The following is a 20,391-nucleotide window of genomic DNA, read 5'->3' on the forward strand; positions in this document are numbered from 1 at the left end:
CTCCCTATAGCTCAAACTCTCCAACCCTGCCAACATCCTTGTCAATCTTTTCTGAACCTTTAATTACAAAAACAGAAAATGCTGGAAAAGCTCAGCAGATCTGGTAGCACCTGTGAAGTGAAATCAGAGTTAACGTTTCAAGTCCAGTGACTTTTCCTCAGAAACTGGTGATATCTCAGAAAATGTTTTTTATGCAGAAGATAGGGTGGGGAGGGGGTAAAGAGGAAACAATAAGTGGGGATAGAGCCTATGGAGACAGAAGAACAATTGGACAAAGAAGTGAATAACAATCAGTCTAGGATAATGAATAGCTATTCATGGGGTCTATGAATGGCTAACAATGGATTGTGTGTATAGCAGACCATGTGATAATAAGGCCTGGTTTGTGGGGGTTGGGATAAGCACATTGGAGGAAGTGCCTCAAGCTGTAAAATTGTTAAACACAATATTGAGCCCAGAAGATTGTAGGGTTCCCAAGCAGGAAATGAGGTGCTATTCTTCAACTTGTGCTGAGCTTCACTGGAGGACTACAGCAGGCCTGAGACAGAGATATCAGCCAGCGAAACATGGTGATGTGTTGGAGTGACAGGGAACTGGAAGCTCAGGGGTTTTTCCACAGACAGAATGTAAATATTCTGTGAAGCGGTCACCAGTCAATGCTTCATTTCGCCAATGTCGAGCAGAATACATTGTGAGCAGCGAATGCAGTAGACTAGATTGGGTGAAGTACAGGTAAAGTGTTCCTTCACCTGGAAGGTGTGTTTGGACCTTTGGATACTGAAGAGGGAGGAAGTAAATGGACAGATGTTACCCCTTCTGTAGTTGGAAGGAAAAGTGCCATGGGGCTTGGAAAGAGGATTGGACCATGGTGGTCCAGAGGGAATGGTCCATGTTATCACACAGTCTGCTATTACACATAACCCATTGTCATGGCTATTCATTCTCCTAAACTGATCGTTACCCACTCCTTTGCTTGTTCTTCTTTCACTTTGTGCTCTATCTCCACCCATCAATTACTCCTCATCGCCTTCCCCACCCTAGCTTTTGCATTAAAACCAACCTTTTTCCTAGCTATCATTAATTCTGAGGAAGGGTTACTGGACCTTAAATATTAATTATGATTTCACTCCACAGATGCTGCCAGACCTGCTGAGTTTTTCCAGTAATTTCTCTTTTTTCTGATTTCCACCATCCTCAGTTCTTTCAGTTTTGATAATCATTTAGCTTCTCTGCCATTTCACTATTCCCTATAAATTCCTCTCACTCTGCTTGTAATGGACCCACATTTGTTTAGTCAAATTTTTTTTATATACCTGTAGAAGCTTTTGCAGTCTGTTTTGTTTTTCCTAGATTGCATTCATATCTTATTCCCCCTTTCCTTACCAATTTCTTTGTCCGCCTGTATTGTATTCTAACAACATCCTAATCCTCAGATTCAATCTTTTTTCAGGCAAATTTATAAACTTTTCCTTTTTATCTTATATGGTCCTGTATTTTTTTTCCCTGATAAATTCCTATAGAATCTATGGAGCAGAATCCAGATTTTATATTAAATAAATTACATTTTCCCATTAAAACTAAATTTTTCACTAAAGTTACATTTTTCAGGAGTGCAATCATAATGTTAAACTAAGGACTTACTTTACTGGGTAAAACTTCAGTTTATAGATTTAAAAATCACACAACACCAGGTTATAGTCCAACAGGTTTAATTAGAAGCACACTAGCTTTCGGAACGACGCTCCTTCATCAGGTGATCGTGGAGGGCACAATTGTAAGGCACAGAATTTATAGCAAAACTTTACAGCGTGATGTAACTGAAATTCACCCCAGTCCAACACCAGCATCTCCAAATCAGTTTATAGATGGCACAGAACTGAAACATAGTAAATAGCGAGAAGGATAACAACAACCTTCAAAAGGAAGTAGACAAACTGATGATATGGGTAAATGAAATTTAACACAGGATACTAAAAATCCAATTTCAATTGAAAAGAGGCAATATGAACTAAACAGCACAAATTTGAAGTGGGTGCATAACATAACTCTTTGACACAGTCAGTGGACAGCTTTCAATGACTGTTGAAAAGACCAATTACACCTCAGCAGAAGCACAGTGTTCTATTCTTGGTATCTGACTTTAAAAAACTGCCAAAGACCTTGCAGGAGGAGCAGAACTGGAGGAGTTACACAGACGTATTGAAATTGTACCAAAAGTAGTCGACTTCAGTGATGTTGCAAAGCTGCGGCTGTTCTCAGAGTGGAGGAAGTTGAGATAAAAGTTTTAAAAATCATAACTGGTTTTGATAAAAGAAAGAGCTGAAAATGTGTTGCTGGAAAAGCGCAGCAGGTCAGGCAGCATCCAAGGAACAGGAGAATCGACGTTTCGGGCATAAGCCCTTCTTCAGCCTGAAGAAGGGTTTATGCCCGAAACATCGATTCTCCTGTTCCTTGGATGCTGCCTGACCTGCTGCGCTTTTCCAGCAACACATTTTCAGCTCTGATCTCCAGCATCTGCAGTCCTCACTTTCTCCTTGATAAAAGTAAGCACAAACCGTTTCTAATGACAGAAGAGTCAGTAACCAAAGAAACCACAAGTTTGCGATTGGCAAACAAAAAAACAGAAACAAATTTAGGGAACTTTTTTGTACATGGCACATTGCTGTGATCTGGAATGCTTGTCCCGATTGCCGAAAATGTAGATGATAGGAGATTCAGTAGTCACATTCAAAAGAGATTTGTAAACATACTTGAAAAGATAAATACAACTGCAGTGCCTTGGGGAAAGAACAAGGGAGTGGGACTGATCAGATAGCTCTTTCTAATATGCAGGTACAAGCACAATGAGCAAAAAATCCACCTTGCGCACTATCATTGCATGCTTCTTGCAATTGCTTCAGTTAGTGGACAGACAAAATAAATTGTATCTTGAAATACGTCTTTATTGTTTTCAATCAACTTTTAAAAAAATAACTATTTTTCCAAGCACAACAGAAGAGATCCTTTTTAATTTTTGTATCTTTGGTTGAGATTTTTAGATTTGGTCACAATCCATAATTATAAATATTTTCAACAAATCCAAGTTACAAGGATATAAAATATCCATTACAAAAATCCACATCAGTCTGGTGAAAGTCAGCGAGCAGTAATAACCATCATATATATTGTTCAAGTGTCATTATTTGCATGAGGCTTGCAAACACTTTAGCATCCCTTGTTTTGTTGCATGAAGTGAACAAATGTGAGATGGGGATGACCAGAAAAAATAAACTTGTATATATATATTACATACAAACAATATGCACCAGTTAAATATGTAAAGGCACTTCATACTGGTGCTTTCAACTAATATATAATGCACAAAACAGAAACACACATGAAATACATTTCAGGGTCACTTAGGCAGAACAAAATTGCAAACACTGGTTAGTATGGTAAAACTATGAGGAGTAAAATGGTATTCCCAAACTAGGATTTCAACATACTTATTTAAAATTATAAATACTATGTGGCTGTAAAGGTTGATTGAATTCCACATGTTTTAAAGAACATGCTAAAGTCATGATGTGAATACTGGGTAGTAAAGCTATAATACAATGAAATGTCCCATCTAAGCTTTTCTCCAAAGATTTCAATCCATTTGTCAACCTTTTTGGCACAATTGTTTAAAAGGCAGTCTTTAAAATGTATAAAAATAGTTAAATTCTTAATAATAATAATACCATATGAAACATCAAATCCTTATTACAAAGTGAATCTTCAGACTTTAAAAGTCAAACAGTATTATTTGAATTCAAAATGAACGAGCTTTGTTTTCTCCATTTCCGGCATTGATCAGTTATACAGAAACAGCTGTTAAGAAAAGGAAAAAAAGGAATTAATTTTAAAAGTATTCAGACAATAAAGTCCCTACAACCATGAGAGCTTTAAAATGTGCCTTCATTAAGAACACCTAAAATGTGAATTATTCGTAAGAGGAATATACAGGCCAACTGTCGTATCCGCGGGTCCAGTTTCCATGGTTTCAGTTTCTCGCAGCCCAAGCATATTACAGGGAACATTCCAGAATCAGGGACCAGGGGGTTGCTGGTAAGGTAAATTCTCATTTAAATGAATGGGTTCACGACTACCTGCGGTATCAGGCTTCTGCGGTAGATCTTGGAATGTATCCCCCGTGGATACGGGCGGGGACTACTGTATATAAGACAGGAGGGGGCGGCACGGTGGCACAGTGGTTAGCACTGCTGCCTCACAGTGCCTGAGACTTGGGTTCAATTTCCGCCTCAGGCAACTGTCTGTGTGGAGCTTGCACATTCTCCCCGTGTCTGCGTGGGTTTCCTCCGGGAGCTCCAGTTTCCTCCCACAGTCCAAAATTGTGCAGGTTAGGTGAATTGGTCATGCTAAATTGCCCGTAGTGTTAGATGTAGGGGACTGGGTCTGGATGGGTTGCTCTTCGGAGGGTCGGTGTGGACTTGTTGGGCTGAAGTGCCTGTTTCCAATCTAATCTAATCTAATCATATACTGGTCTTGGGGAACGTGAAGCCATCACTAATGTTGCAGAAAGTATCTGCAGGAGTCATTCCAGAGTTATAGGATTTCAATTACATAGACTAATTGGGGAAGCTGCAACTGTTCTCCTTCTCAGAGGATATCAAGAAGATACTTGAAAGAGACATTCAAAATCATGAAAGGTCTGGTTCTTTCTGTGAATTAATTTTTCTATGGAAATGTCAAACGAATGTAATGAAAGTTCACGAGATGGATTTTTGGGATGAGTTTGGGCCTACATTCCATGGAATTCAGGTCAGAGATAATTTCAGAGATTTCTGAAATTCTTGGTAGGATTGGGAGGACATTTCTCCTTTCTGGGAGGCAAGAATTGGGAGTTCACATTCTTAGAATAATGGGGACAGCCATTTAAATGAAATGAGCCATGAAAACTTAGTCATGGTATATGTTCAAGACAGATTTTTTTGGATACTTATGGAATGAACAGAAAAGAGGATAATGTGGAATTGAAACTGTTTCACCATTATTACATGGAGTATAAAATGGCCTCGGGGGCGGGCGGGGGGGGGGGTGTAGAAATAGTCTCCTTCTGCTCCTCCTTCTGAACATCTTAACTTCTGGTTGAGCATGAGTTACCAATCTAGTTTTGACGAAGGGTTTTGTATCTAATCTGCAATTGCCTGAAATGAGATTTTCCTACATTGGATGATCAGTGGAAAAGTATTCCATTCTTCAACACCAGTATCCTTCACTTTAAAAGGCACAACAATTTATCCAATTCTTATATAAATAATGATTTTAAAATTCAGCTTTGATCAAATTAGAAACCATTTTGAAGCAAACAATTACACCTTAATTTTTATGAGATCCTACATTACTGTGTGCATACACCCAGTAAAGATTCTAAAATCAGTCATCCAAACACGTTCATCTAACTAACTCAATGACTGCTTCTAAAATCAATTTTGAGCTCTTTATCAAGGCAACTTAAAACAATTTTTCCAACAGCCTTCACTGCAGTATCGAGCTATATGCACACACAGATCTCAAACTCCATTAGTGTCAGTACCACTGGCTTAAGTCTGTCACAAGTCCAACGAAGGTTATACTTATGCAATGTCATTCAATATCTACTGGGAAGAGGCCTTGTGTGATTGTCGGATGATGATAGAATTTGGCATAACTCTGATAGCCTTCATGTTACAGCAGGAGAAAGTGAGGACTGCAGATGCTGGAGATCAGAACTGAAAATATGTTGCTGGAAAAGCGCAGCAGGTCAGGCAGCATCCAAGGCGCAGGAGAATCGACGTTTCGGTCATGAGCCCTTCTTCAGGATTCTCCTGCTCCTTGGATGCTGCCTGACCTGCTGCGCTTTTCCAGCAACACATTTTCAGTTCATGTTACAGCAACCTGTTAACGCTTGCCTGTTCAGGTTCATAGATATGTAATTATTTGAATGATGTACTTCATGATAAGGTAATGTCAGCAACTTCAGGATTGGTGGGGAAGTTAATACAAGTGCTCTAGAGGTCAGGAGAGGAAAAGTAGCTTAGCATTTTCTGACAATAATGAGTTCCTTACTTGCTGGTTGAGGGACACACCATGTCTTGTAGGATAGCCATGTACCAATACCATACAGAACTGCCGAAGCAAAGCCGAAGAACTGTAAAATAGAAGTGGGGTTAGGGGATTTTCTGTAGAAACCAAAAAAAGGCAATTATTCTTAAATCATGCATCCTCTTTACTCAGAGTTAACCTGTGCTAAATTTTCTGAATTCAAACAGGAAAAGGATAAAGATTGAATAACCAGTCTCAGTGTCTTGAGTTTGGAGAGAGAAGAACAAAACTGACTAGTATTTTTTCCTAGTTACTGTCCAATAACACTTCCATAATGCAATCTTAATTGACAATATCAGGCTTCTGTCAAAACACAGTATCGAAGTATACACAAGAACAATGGCTCCCTCTGCCAAGTAGCCAGAGTGCCTGGTACTGTGAGCAGAATCATGTCTCAGCCAAAATCCAAAACTGGAGGGCAGTGGGGGATACCATTGTTAGTAGGACATAGTAAATACAGAAACAGTAAAAATTCAATTTTGAAACTAAATTAAGTTGAAATTTGCATGATATTTATGTAAAATGTTGGACTTCAGTCTGGCAACTATCCTTGTAGTGATGAATGGGTACATAAAATGTCCTTGCAAAGTGTAAAACAACACTCCATCCCTCAATGTATTTGATGGACCCAATCATAAACCATCAACCAGGACATTTGCCAAGTGGCTCATACCTAACGTCTGCTTGCATTAATACAAGATCAAGGATTTTCCCTTTCAAGTTGCTGATTATTATGAGCCAGTATGCGGGTTTGTAAAGAAGGATTCTACTTTACTTTCTAACTAAAATCAAACTTGCATCATGTTCCAAAATCTGATCTGCAAGGAGTTTTAAAGCAAAAATTATTCCTTACCACCCCAGCTGCCAATCCAGCATAGCCAGCAGTCTTAGTTGCTCCAACAATTGCAGCAATTAACAGCAGAATTGTAGCAACAATATAGTGAAGAAATTCCTGTGTTAGAAGTGTAACATTATCAATACCACACTTGACATAAAATGATGAAGTTGTACTGCTGATTCTGCATAAAAACATTAACTTAATGAAGGAGTAGGTTAAAATTCTTTAACAGTTGCATGTTACAATTCAATTTCAGTCACTAGGTACTTGGGCAATTCTGGAGTAGGAAATGGTCCAAACACATCTATACAGTACATACATACAAGATTACATCATGGGTCAGATAAATTCGAAACGTCAGCTCTTTTCTCTCCTTACAGATGCTGCCAGACCTGCTGAGATTTTCCAGCATTTTCTCTTTTAGCCTCATCTAATGACCCAGTGTCATGAGTTCAAATCCCAAAATCAGCAAAAGAAAGAGGATGGGAAATCTGCAAGAGGTAATACACATCCTGACTCTATGAAGTCTGTCCAACAGCTACAGGACACAAATCAGGAATATAATGGAATATGTTTTGCTTGCCTGGATATGGGTCATTCCAAAAACCCTATTTTGCCCCAATCCAGAACAATGCCCACTTGACTGACACCATATTGAACATTCACTCCCTCCAACACTGACACACCATGGCTACAAATACAACAGGCACTTCAAAAGCCTTGAAAGTTTCTTTGACAGTCACTTTCAAAGCTGAAACTCTACCATCTAGACGAAATGTACCACAGGCACATGGGTACAGCACTACATCCAAATCAGGCACCACCTTGACTATAGCACTGTCCTTCATCCTCACTGAGTCAAAAATCCTGAAACTCCTTACCCAAACCACTGTGGGAGTTTCTACATCAAGTGGTCTGTGGTTTAAAAAGACAGCTCACCAGCATGCTCCCAAGGGCCATGAGGGATGGGCAATAAATTCTGACCTTGGTAGCAACACCAGCATTTCATGAATGACTAACTCAAAATCTATTATGTTACATCATGATCCCAAAAGAACACTAATAAAGAAACTGAAGTCTTATTAAGGGGATATTAGACCTTGGTGACAAATAGCCTCACAAGTGGCTGGATAAAATCTATGGCTGTATTAAACAGAAAAGAGCAAGGACTTCATCAAATATCCTGGCTAACATTATCCTTCGACAAACATCGCTAAAATGACTTTTTTCTTATATTTGTCTCATTCATTTTCTGCAACCTTGCTTTGTCACATGGCTACATTAAAATATTGGAAGTACTGGCTCAGAAAGGACCTTACGACATGTCTTTGCGTTTATGTTACACCTTCCTCCAAGCACAAAAACAGGATTTCAATATTAAAACATAAGTTCAATTTATTGAAAAAACACTGCAATTTATACACCAGATTTTATAATCAGCTTCTCAGACTCAATTTCAAGCTGGGATTCCCAAATACACTGACACATATTCCTCAAGGACATCATGAAACTTAATAGGAATGAAAATGCATTCTATGCAAAAACAATTAGTATTAATTGGGTTCTGGAGTTACGTAAACTTAACCACTTACTGTTAGCGGCCAGTGAATGAAAGTGATTTTCAAATGAAGTCTTGTGAGGTAAATGGTATAAAAGACTAAAGCCATAATAAGAAACCAGATGGTCACAACTTCAAAGTAGCGGAAAGTCGAGATGTCCGTCCATTCTGACAACCTTATACACAGGAATGCTATGAACACCACAATCTGAAAAAGGAAAAATATGCATTGAATTGAACATCTTAGCCCTTTTGGTAACAAATGAATGGCATTGAAATATTGTGGACCTCAATAATTTTTAGTGTTTAGATTACAATTTTTCAAATCTTATCAGGGTCTGGGTAACGAGAGCATGGTGAGCTTTGTGGCAGAATTGGATAAAAGATCCAACAAGACCTAACTTAACATCAGGAGCATTTCACCGCATCTTTTATGTATTTGCCAAGCAGGGAGATCGGCATCTCACTGGGGCCACTTAGCTGTTGATTAAAGGGGGGCTCTGGCTTGTTTAATGCTCGATTAATTCCACAAGTCTTCTCATTAATGTTCAGTTTCCTGTCTTATCAAATATGCCAATCAAGCTTCATGGGAATCAGAGCAGGTACTTATAGACTTCAGCTCACCATGGCCTGTTAGGAGTCTCCATGATGCTCAGTACCAAACAGCATCTAAGTGTATGACCCATAGATACCAGCCACATCCACAGACATTGTTATCTGATATTTTCCAATTCCTCACAACCATCATAGCACCTTGCTGATACCTGCACAGGCTGCTCAGGAACTACAGACCTACACTGCAGTGTGAACCTGCAACTAACATTGAGAAACCAGAGCAAGGAAGACTTTGCAAGGAACAACTGGCACCCAGTTCACAGACTAGACGAGGCTGCATCTTAGAGCAAATCACTTTCCTCTCTTAGCACTCGCGCACTTAATACTAGCTGCATGCTCAAAGCATCCATACCTTGCCTTGTCATGCTCATGCCATGACTGTTGAATACACACAGACATCAGTTCATCACCTGCATGTGCCAGCTGCCTATATAACAAACACACTATAAACATCTGTTCAAGCACATGTGCCAAATCACAAACAGGGTGGGAGATAGTCCTCAGTTCAGTCACTGGAAAAGCTATTGGTCAGAGGGATCCCAGTGCAGCGCGCACACAGTCCAGGAGCTCAAACATGATCAGTCAGCAATGTGGGAGCTCAGATTCAGGGGGTTTGTCCAACAGCAGTCCAGAAAGTTGGCAGCCATTAGTCCTGACTTGTCTCATCACATCCTCAAAAGTACTCAATAAAGCTTATGAGGCCGGTCCTGCCCCTCACAAAGCCATGCTATCTATCTTTAATCAAACTATGTTTTTCCAAATAGTCATAAATCCTATCTCTCAGAAACCTTTCCAGTACCTTGCTTACCACAGATGTAAGACTGACTGGTCTGTAATTCCCAGGGATTTCTCTATTCCCTTTTTGAACAGAGGAACAACATTCACATCCGTCCAATCATTCGGTACTACTCCCGTGGAGACTGAAGATGCAAAGATCATCACCAGAGGCACAGCAATCTCATTCCTCACTTCCCGTAGTAACCTTGGATATATCTGGTCTGGCCCTGGGGACTTATCTATCTTGAAGCTTCCCAGAATTTCAAGCACATCCACTTCCTTAATGTCAATCTGTACACGCCTGTTAATCTGGTCCACAGTGTTCTCACTATCAACAAGGTCCCTGTCTCTAGTGAATACTGAAAGGGCCTCTCCTTTCTCTTCAGACTTCAGGCACAAGCTCCCCCCATTATCCCTGATCGGCCCTACCTTCTCTCTGAGCATTCTTTTATTCCTCACATAAGTGTAAAACGCCTTTGAGTTTTCCCTAATTCTTCCCACCAAGGCTTTTTCATGCCCCCCCCAACTCTCCTCAGTCCATTTTTGAGTTCTTTTCCAGCTACCTGTAATCCTCTAAAGCTGTGACAGGTCCTTGCTTCCACAACTTTAAGTAAGCTTCCTTGTTCTTTGATGAGAAACTCCTCTTGTCATCCAAGGCTCCTTCACCTTACCACTCCTTGCCTTAGTGGGACAAAGTTATCCAACAGTCGCAACAAGTGCGCCTTAAACAGCCTCCACATTTCTGTTGTGCATTTCCTATAGAACAATTCATAGAACAATCCCAATTTATACTCAACAACTCCTGTCTAATAGCAGTATAATTTCCCCTCCCCCAATTAAATACCTTCCCAATCTGCCTGCACCTATCATGGCTATGGTAAAGGTGAGGCAGTGGTGGTCACTGTCAACGAAATGTTCTCCCACCAAGAGATCTGATACCTGGCCTGGCTTGTTGCCTAGCACCAAATCCAATATGGCCCCTCCCCTAGTCGGCCTATCTACATATTGAATCAGGAATCCTTCCTGGACACGCCTGACAAAATCAGCTCCATCCAGACCATCTGCACCAAGGAGGTTCCATTCAATATTGGGGAAGTTGAAGTCACCGAAAACAACAACTCTGTTACATCTGCACATTTCCAAGATCTGCTGTCCAATCTGTTCTTCCATCTCTCTGCTACTATTGGGGGGTCCATAGAAAACACCCAAAAAAGTGACTGGTCCTTTCCTGTTACTGACTCCTACCCATACGGATTCAGGATAGGTTATGTTATTCTGTATTCTATTCACTTTTGTTGGTGTTTCATTTGGTAATCTTGCAAATAAATGCTGTTTTATTTAAAACTAAGCGGTTGAGCCAGCTGCATCACACCTGTTTAAAACAAATGGCAAAGTTAGGATCCAGGCTACTTTGTTGAAATGTTTTCAGGGGGTCTGGTCTGGTCTGGTCCATAACAGTAAAGTATCAATGGGTCCTGAGTGTGAATGAAATTCACAATGAAATTTTGAAAAAAACACGAGAAATAATGAATATAATTTCTACTCAAGCATCAGAGGATTGGAGATGATCCTTGTATCAGTAGGCCACAGGATGACAACAGTGCCAATTTACACTGACTATGGGGAGCATTAATTATCGTGTAAACATTGCTTCAATTATTCAGAACATGACATTGCACACTTGGTCAGGTACTTTGGAACAGTCCTAACCCTTTGATATGCAGGAATTCTGCATCTTTCCCAAGTACACAGAAGATAGCATGAATTAAGAAGAACCTACATTTAGCAGGCACTTTTCATGCTATCTATTCTGAACCTACACAATTCAGCATGCTACAAAGTGCAACACAACATGATGCTAAATATCAGCGCTATGACAAAAGGATATATCTCTTAGCAATGACTGTACTCTCTCAACGTTACTGAGATGGATTGAGGTATCTGCATCAACAGGCTAGTTGACAAAGAACTCAACTAGCTTTTCACTCTCGTGCTCATTTCCAACCCACATAATGCAGGCCAAATCTAGCATATTTGATCAGTAGTTCTGATATTGACATTGAAGTTCCCCAATCAGTCTGCAAGTTGTGCAGCTTCCAAGTGTTGTGTAATAATGGGCACTGATACATCAGCTTAGATATTACGGTCTCAGTAATTATAAGGTAGCTCTTTTCATATTTTGACCTCATGTTGTGACTCTAAGGGCTTGTGTCATTGCTGAAGACTTCAATGGCTATGACTTCCTGACCTCATAGGAGCATGTTTCCATGTACTGTGGATCAACCTGCAAATGGGACAGGACCTAATGTGGACATTCCTTACCGCTGATAAAGACGTCTGGGAGTTTGGCTGAATGGTATGATTCTTTGAGTGCGACAATGTGATGGGCTTGTGCTGTGGGACAACTTTCTCAATATCTCGCCAGTCTGCAAATGGTATCGAAGTAAACTGCACACATTTGACTGAGCTGGGTATGTCTTTGTTGAAGTCAATGCTGAATTTTCTGACTTTTATTTAAAACTGGATTGGTACTTGTGTGTCCTGGACTGGAATTTGAACACACTTTGCATTAGGCACAAAATTTCTGCCAGTTGGACCACAGGTGACACCTTGAAGTTGGATTCATTGCAATCTTACACACAAGGATCACATCAGGACATCAACTGCAGTCACTGATAAGCATATATTCTTTTACCTGGTGGATAGTAGATGGTTGTTTTTTCTGGTGGATAATAGTCACTCGGTTTCTCTGGTGGGTAGTAAAGTTGATGGAGGTCGAGCAGTGGATATTGTGTATATGGTGTATATGGATTTCAGTAAGGCACTTGATAAGGTTGTCCATGGTAGGTTCATTCAGAAAGTTAGGAGATATGGGATAGAGGGAGATCTGGCTGGTTGGATACAGAATTGGCTGGTCAAAAGAAGACAGTGAATGATAGTGGATGGAAAGTATTCCACCTGGAGGTTGGTGACCAGTGGTGTCCCGCAGGGATCTGTTCTTGGGCCTCTGCTCTTTGTAGTTTTTATAAATGAAGAGGAGGAAGGGTAGGTTAGTAAGTTTGCCAATGACACAAAGGTCGCTGGTGTTGTAGACAGTGTCGTGGGCTGTTACAGGCTACAACAAGTCATCGACAGGATGCAGAGCTGGCCTGGGAAGTTGCAAATGGAGTTCAACCTCGATAAATGTGAGGTGATTCATTTTGGAAGGTCGATTTTGAATGCTGAATACAGAGTTAAAGATAGGATTCTTGGCAGTGTGGAGGAACAGTGGGATCTTGGGGTCCACGTACATAGACCTCAAAGTTACCACCCAATTGGATAGGGTTGTTAAGGCGGCGTATGGTGTTTTGGCTTTCATTAACAGGAGGATTGAGTTGAAGAGCCGCACGGTTTTGCTGCAGCTCTACAAAACCCTGGTTAGACGAAAATTAGAATATTGTGTCTAGTTCTGGTTGCCTCATTATAGGAAGGATGTAGATGCTTTAGAGAGGGTGCAGAGTAGATTTATCGGGATGCTGCCTGGATTGGAGGGCTTATCTTATGAAGAGAGGTTGAGTGAGCTCGGGCTTTACACATTATATAGAAGAAGGAAGAGAGGTGACTTGAAGAGGTGTACAAGGTAATGAGAGGCACAGGTAGAATAGATAGCCGTAGACTTTTCCCCAGGGCAGAAATGGCTGTCATGAGGGGTCATAATTTTAAGGTGACTGGAGGAAGGTGTAGGGGAGATGTCAGGGGTAGGTTCTTTACAGAGAGTGGTGGGTATGAGGAATGCACTGCCAGCGGTGGTAGTAGAATCAGAGACAGTAGGGACATTTATGCGAATTCTGGACAAGCACATAGATGGCAGTAAATTGAGGGGTGTGTAGGTTAAGTTGATCTTAAATTAAGATAAATGCTCGGCAGAACATCATGGGGCAAAAAGCCTATACTGTGCTGGACTGTTCTATGTTCTAATGACAGACCAGCAGCAGCAGTCAGGGGAGTTGCATATTGTCAGCCAAGGAGTTGCACCCACAGCACTCTGGGTCTGGTCGGTCATGTCTAGGGGTTGCCCATTGAAGTCGGTCAGAGGTCTGATGTGAATAATGTTACTGGTCCCTCTGTTAAGGATGGTGCAAGGGATGCTTGTAGGGACAACGGTGGTTCACTGGGGGTGGGGGAGACAAACCTGGGGAGAAAGCAGAGGCATTTGTGGAGGTGGAAACATGCATCATGAGCAGCATGGTTTTGTGGCTGCTGTTTCATTAAAATGTCAATGAAGGACAACAGACTGCCAACATTTGCCCAGTTGTACAGCAGCCTTTCAAAGATGGTTTGGCCACAAGGAATGCTGGACCTTTGGTAAATCTGGTGACTGGCACGTTGCTCCAGGAATGGCATGTGGTAAGGGGGGTTGGAATCAATGTATCGGATGCCATAGGGACAGTGTAGGTAGCGATGTCAATATTCCAATATGAACATTCTAAACTCATCCCTTCTAAAGCTAAACTAATTCATTTCTTAATCTGGTTTTCTTCATTCCTTTTCAGTAGTCCTTTTTTACATTGAGGATGGTTTCATAGAAACCTTTAAATGTGGCATAATAAGAATCAGGAATAGGCCATTCAGCCCATTGAGCCTGCTTCATCATTCAATATGATTACGACTGATCTTCCACTTCCAATACTCCTCTCCCCACACTATCCCCATATCCCTTTCTGCTACTGGTATTTAGCAATCTGTCTATTTTAAACATATTCAGTGACTGAGCTTCCACAACTCCGTGGTGTACAGAATTCCAAAGATTCATAACCGTCCAAGTAAAAAAGAATTCTCAGCACCATCCTTTGTGGCTTCCACTTGGTTTTCAAACTGTGTCCCCCACTCCAAACTCCCCAAACATGTACATGCCCTTTGAAGTCGGTCAGAGGTCTGCCCCCTCCCCATCTCTATCCAAGGTCCCAAAGGATCCTTCCACATTGGTGGAAGCACAGGTAAATTTCTGTCCAATGTCATCTGCTGTATCTGTTGCACCCAATGTGGTCTCCTCAACACCAGGGAGGCAGGATGCCAACTTGCAGATCATTTCAGAGAACATCTCTGGGACATCCGGACCAACCAACCCCACTGCCCTGTGGCTGAACACTTTAACTCCCCTGCCACTCCACCAGGGACATGCAGGTCCTGGGCCTCCTCCATTGCGAACCCTAACAACCTGATGCCTGGAGGAAGAATGCCTCATCTTCTGCCTTGGGACCCTGCAACCACACAGGATCAATATGGATTTCACCAGTTTCCTAATTTCCTCTCCCCCACCTTATCTCAATCCTACGCCTCCAACTCAGCACCACTCTCTTGACCTGCCCATTGTCTTTTCCATCTATCTATTCCACCCTCCCCTCCTATCACCTGCCCCCCCATCGTCATCTAATTATTGCATTCCCAGCTATCTTCCCCCAGTCCCAACCTCCCTCCCATTTATCTCTCAGCCTCCACCACCCCCACCCCCCCTTCCAGCCCACAAACCTCATTCTTGAAGGGTTTATGCCTGAAACATTGATTCTCCTGCTCCTCCGATACTGCCTGACCCACTGTGCTTTTCCAGCACCACACTCTCAACTCTGATCTCCAGCATATGCAGTCCTCACTTTCTCCTTGCATGTACCCTGTCTATCTGTTTAAGTAGTTTGTGCGTTTCCAATGACACCATCTCTCATTCTTCAAAATTCTAGATAGTACAGACTCTTCATAGGACAGTCTCTATCTCAGGCATAAATGTGTTGAACGCTCATTGCATCCATGTTCTTTTTTACATTGAACCATGGGGTAGAAAAACTCCTCCTGGAAGATGATGACCAATTCCCATTAGCATCCTTTAGAGCAGTGTGTAGGCTTTGGACAGCACCCAGAAAAACTGTTCCAGGAGTTAGGGATTAAATCATATTGTTCAATTGAAGAAGTTGAATTTATTCTCCATAGTCAGAGAGGGACTAGAGGATAGGTCATAAATAAAATGTTTAAATGGAGTAACTGAAGAGAAACAGTTTCCAATAGCTGAGAAATCTCAAAGAGTTAAAAAGTATTTGACAAAAGAACCACAATCGACGTGAGAAAAAAATAATTATTCAGGAAGGGGTTAGGATTTGGCGTACATTACATCTTTATTAAGTACCTATCAATGTGTCTTCAAAAGGGAATTGGCTAAATACAAGAAAGAAAAAAAATGCAGGAAAATGGGGTCAAAGCTCTTTCAAAGGATAATGTTGACTCAATGTTTGGCTTCTTTCTGTGTGATACTATTCTATAATTGGTTTTATTTATTCACTAAAAATAAGTAATGACGTTTAGGGTCATTTTAAGTTATATTTAGATATTAAATGATGAGAAAGATTAATAAAATACTTGTACCTCAAACATAAAGAGCCACGGTTAGCTCAATCACATGCTCCTAACTGGAATCTTCATTATAATTGATTCCCTACAGTGCAGAAAGAGGCCATTTGGCCAGTTGAGTCTGCAACTACCCTCTGAAGAGCATCCCACACATACCTACCCTATCCCCATAACCCTGCATTTACCAAGGCCAATCCAAAGATTTCACTGCTGGCAGCCTTTCGCAGCAGCACGGATCACTGAGGTCAGTATTGATAGCAATAAAAGCACATCTTTGGACTGTGGGAGGAAACCGGAGCACCCAGAGGAAATGCACACAGACATGAGGAGAACATGCAAATTCAACACAGACAGTCGCCCAAGTACAGAATCGAACTCAGGCTCCAGGTGCTATGAGGCAGCAGTGCCAACCACTGCGCCACATGCTGCCCAAGTTTATAATTGTTTCTCTAAAAAGCAAAAGAACCACAAACAGATACCAATTTGTCTCAAAACATTCCATTTCTTATACCCTGGTAATAATAATAATAGAAAGCAGTCAGTTGTCATTACTTGAAAGAAAAACATCTTTGATAAAGGATGGCCAAAAAATTGGGAGACTCACAGAATGATCAATAATAAACATTTAGGATAAAAGCTCTAAGGGGAGGGGAGAAAGAGATGGTAGTTCAGTGTGGAAATATCAAGACAACAAGTGAGAGTGTATCATGACAGCAAGGAAATGGCATCAGCAGAATAGTTCTAGACAAGAATCACTGGACTCAAAACATTAACTCTGCTTTCTTCCCACAGATTCTGTCAGACCTGCCAAGTTTCACTTGCAGTTTCTGATCTGAAGGTGGTTTCGGGCTGGATTACAAAAATAAGTGGAGGTAGGGAGGTGATCAAGAATTAAAAAACAAGGGCAAGTGGGGTTGTTTGAACAGGAGCTGAAAATGTGTTGCTGGAAAAGCGCAGCAAGTCAGGCAGCATCCAAGGAGCAGGAGAATCGACATTTCGGGCATGAGCCCTTCTTCAGGAATGAGGTGAGTGTGCCAAGAAGGCTAAGATAAAAGGTAGGGAGGAGGGACTTGGGGGACGACGTTGTAAGTCTTCAATTAGTGAACAGGACTTGGTGAGAGTCACCACATGTGCAGCTTTGGTTAAGCTCAGATTTCTGGTCAATATGGATAAATCTGTCAGGGCTGAATTAAAATAGTGAAGTTTAGGAGTCATGAAGGCTGAAGTGAGAGTTTCAGCAGCAGATGACCTGACACTGATGTTTTTGCAGAGATAAAAATATATATTCGTAGTAACAGTGCAGTTAATATGGTCAGAAGCTCACTGATGTACGCTGATGTGGAGGTGCTGGTGAAGGGCCCGACTGGACAAAGGTAGAAGTCACACATCACAAGGCTATAGTCCCACAGGTTTATTTGAAATCACAAGCTTTCAGAGTGCTTCTCTTTCATTGGGTGAAGCATCAAAGAAGCAGCACTCTGAAAGCTTGTGATTATAAATAAACCTGTTGGTCTATAACCTGGTGTCACGTGACTTCTGAGTTACACTGACAGTACCTTATGTTCATCATTTTTGTTAGATGATTACTTACGGTGTGGAAACAAGCCCTTCGACCCTCTGAAGAGCAACCCACCCAGACCCATTCCCCTACATTTACCCCTTCACCTAACACTACGGGCGACTGTGGGAGGAAACCGGAGCACCCGGAGGAAACCCACGCAGACACGGGGAGAATGTGCAAACTCCACACAGACAGTTGCCCTAGGCGGGAATTGAACCCGGGTCTCTGGCGCTGTGAGGCAGCAGTGCTAACCACTGTGCCAGCGTATTACAGCAATCTTGGCTTTTATTGCTATCAATACTGACCTCAGTGATCTGTGCTGCTGCGAAAGGCTGCCAGCAGTGAAATATCAAGTTACACTGCACTTTCATCTCTTGACTTTTTACTCTTTGAAATAAATCTCATGTTCGTTGTGTGAAATTCACTTCAAGGTCCCTTGAACAGCAATTTCCAATTAAAATTGTCCAGGACTCAGCTATCACAATGTATGCAGTCAAACCTAAACATTAGTTTTGGAAGCCAGTAAATATTTCCACAAGTCTTTGTGAACTGGGTACAAGCAAACCTATAGCTCTGCTGTGCTAATAAACATAGTTTAAAAATCAGCAGCATACATTGCTCACAACCCAACAATGGACAGACAATGACTTAATGGAATAATTGCTAGACTTTGAATCCAGAGAGGCACGTTATGTTCTTGGGGACCCAGGTTCAAATCCCAGGTGGAATTTGAACTCAGTTTAAAAACAAATCTGGAATTGTGATTCTAATGATGATCATTAAACTGTCGCTGATTGTTGGAAAAATCCATCTGGTTCACTAATACCGTTTAGGGGACGAAACTGCTGTCCATATCTGGTCTGGCCTACATGTGACTCCAGACCCATAGCAATGTGTTTCACTCTTAACTAAGCAATAAGTAATGGCCTAGCCAGAGATGCCCATGTCCTGTGAATGAATAAGAAAAAGACAATGCATATCAACAATAGTAATAATGTTATTCTAAAAAAGAGAGAGGTCTATACAATCAGATTAGACTAAACAAGTTGTGGAGGCCAGTCTTTGGCACAGAATGATAACAGCAGATTCTTGATAGGTGAAGAGTGAAAAGTGAAGGGGACAAAAAGAAAAGGCAACCATAAGACAGTTAACGTGTTACTGGTAAACGGTGGGGTCCATTTTAAAGGATATACAGCAAACTTTGTTTTAACAGGCACTTTATAAACTGGCACTCTCAATAGCTTGCAAAAATTATATACTCAAATATCCACAATGTTTATTGCATTATTCTGTCCAATTATTATGGCTTTTTCATTTATTTATCTCAATGTCAATGTACTTGTTTCCTAATTGAAAGGCCACACAAATACCAATAGCTAATTCAATTTCAAATTGATTTCTCCTCGAACACTGCAGTCCACCACAATGTCCGAGTAGTTAGCTGAGGTTGCGAGTGAGAAGGCCATCTGCCCAAATGTTTAATTTAAGGCAAAGCTGCATTTCTTAAAGAAAGTGATTTATGCTGTAAATAAAGTATAGCTGTGTGAGATATTAAAGAGTTGATTTGCTCTGCTGACCTGCAAGAAATTAAATGCCCTAGGGGCAGGGTGGGATGGCTCTGTTCTACAGGTAGAATGTAAGTGAATTTACATTCCCATTCCTTGCCATTCACAGCCATTTGCATCATCATCACTTATTCAGAAACAATTAGAGCATTGCAATTAAAATTCTGACTGCACCCTATAGTTACAAAAAAAAAGATTTGCATCAGATTTGGCCATTAAGGGATGATTTACATTTCATTGTTCCTGAAGATGACCTGAAGGTCACTGCATTGTGTCTTGAGTGGCGTGTGACTGAGAGGGAGTGGCTGGGGGTTGTCTTGTCGGCATTACTGACTGTGATGTAAAGATTTTGTATAAAGGAAGAATCGTTCCTTTGTTCAGAGCAACCCCTCGACATGCTCCACAAGCATGGCAAAGATTGTTACGAGTTTCTCCAAAGTTAGTACTGTGTTTGCTTAATAGAATTTGGTTGTTGTTCACAGAAGTTGGCGTGTTGCAGTTGCATCAAGTGTGTAAGAATCTCAAGAAAAATGAACTTAACATTTGGTGGCAGCTGTGGGATTCCAACATACACAGAGCTTCTAGGTGGACTGAATAAGTCATCTTCTGAATGCCGGTTGCGTGAGACGGGTGGGCCCACGAGGTAAACTTTACCTTGATCTCTCTCCTTAACCTACCACTCAGTCAACCTCCCGTCTGCTAGGACTCTGTGGTGATGGATACTCTGAGGGGCAACTTACACATTTGCACGCCGAGTTCGCTTTCAGAATCATAAGTTACTGGGAAATTGAGGTTAAAGTTCCCCTGGGAAAAAGGAGGTTAAAGTCCTCTAGTGGTGAGACTTGAGGCTCCAAAGCATAGTGTATAAAAGATAACTACTGTACTGTGTCTATCTCTATTCCCCTGTCTTAGACCGATTGTTAAGAGGGGAAATCCCCTACACAAAAGGTCAGGGCCCTGAAGTGGGTGTGCAGAC

The 20,391-nt window shown here is 41.2% G+C and overlaps 1 protein-coding gene across 2 annotated transcripts in view; it reads right to left on the reverse strand.

The window, feature by feature from the left end:
* Nucleotides 1-2,921: 2,921 nt before the first annotated feature.
* Nucleotides 2,922-20,391, reverse strand: part of cmtm7 (CKLF-like MARVEL transmembrane domain containing 7) — a 38,638-nt gene continuing 21,168 nt past the window's right edge. Inside the window, exons 2-5 of one of the 2 annotated variants that reach the window (XM_043690244.2) lie at nucleotides 8,557-8,730; nucleotides 6,980-7,078; nucleotides 6,091-6,172; nucleotides 2,922-3,852 (exon numbers count right to left, since the gene is read on the reverse strand). In XM_043690244.2, the coding sequence (XP_043546179.2) occupies nucleotides 3,839-3,852; nucleotides 6,091-6,172; nucleotides 6,980-7,078; nucleotides 8,557-8,730 (369 nt within the window). In that variant the 3' untranslated portion in view covers nucleotides 2,922-3,838. The remainder of the gene's footprint in view (nucleotides 3,853-6,090; nucleotides 6,173-6,979; nucleotides 7,079-8,556; nucleotides 8,731-20,391) is intronic. The other variant, XM_087987311.1, reaches the window with a different exon arrangement.

Source organism: Chiloscyllium plagiosum, unplaced genomic scaffold (assembly GCF_037043375.1).
Source record: "Chiloscyllium plagiosum isolate Xiang-an unplaced genomic scaffold, Cpla_swu_hap1 HiC_scaffold_5, whole genome shotgun sequence".
Lineage (NCBI taxonomy): Eukaryota > Metazoa > Chordata > Chondrichthyes > Orectolobiformes > Hemiscylliidae > Chiloscyllium > Chiloscyllium plagiosum.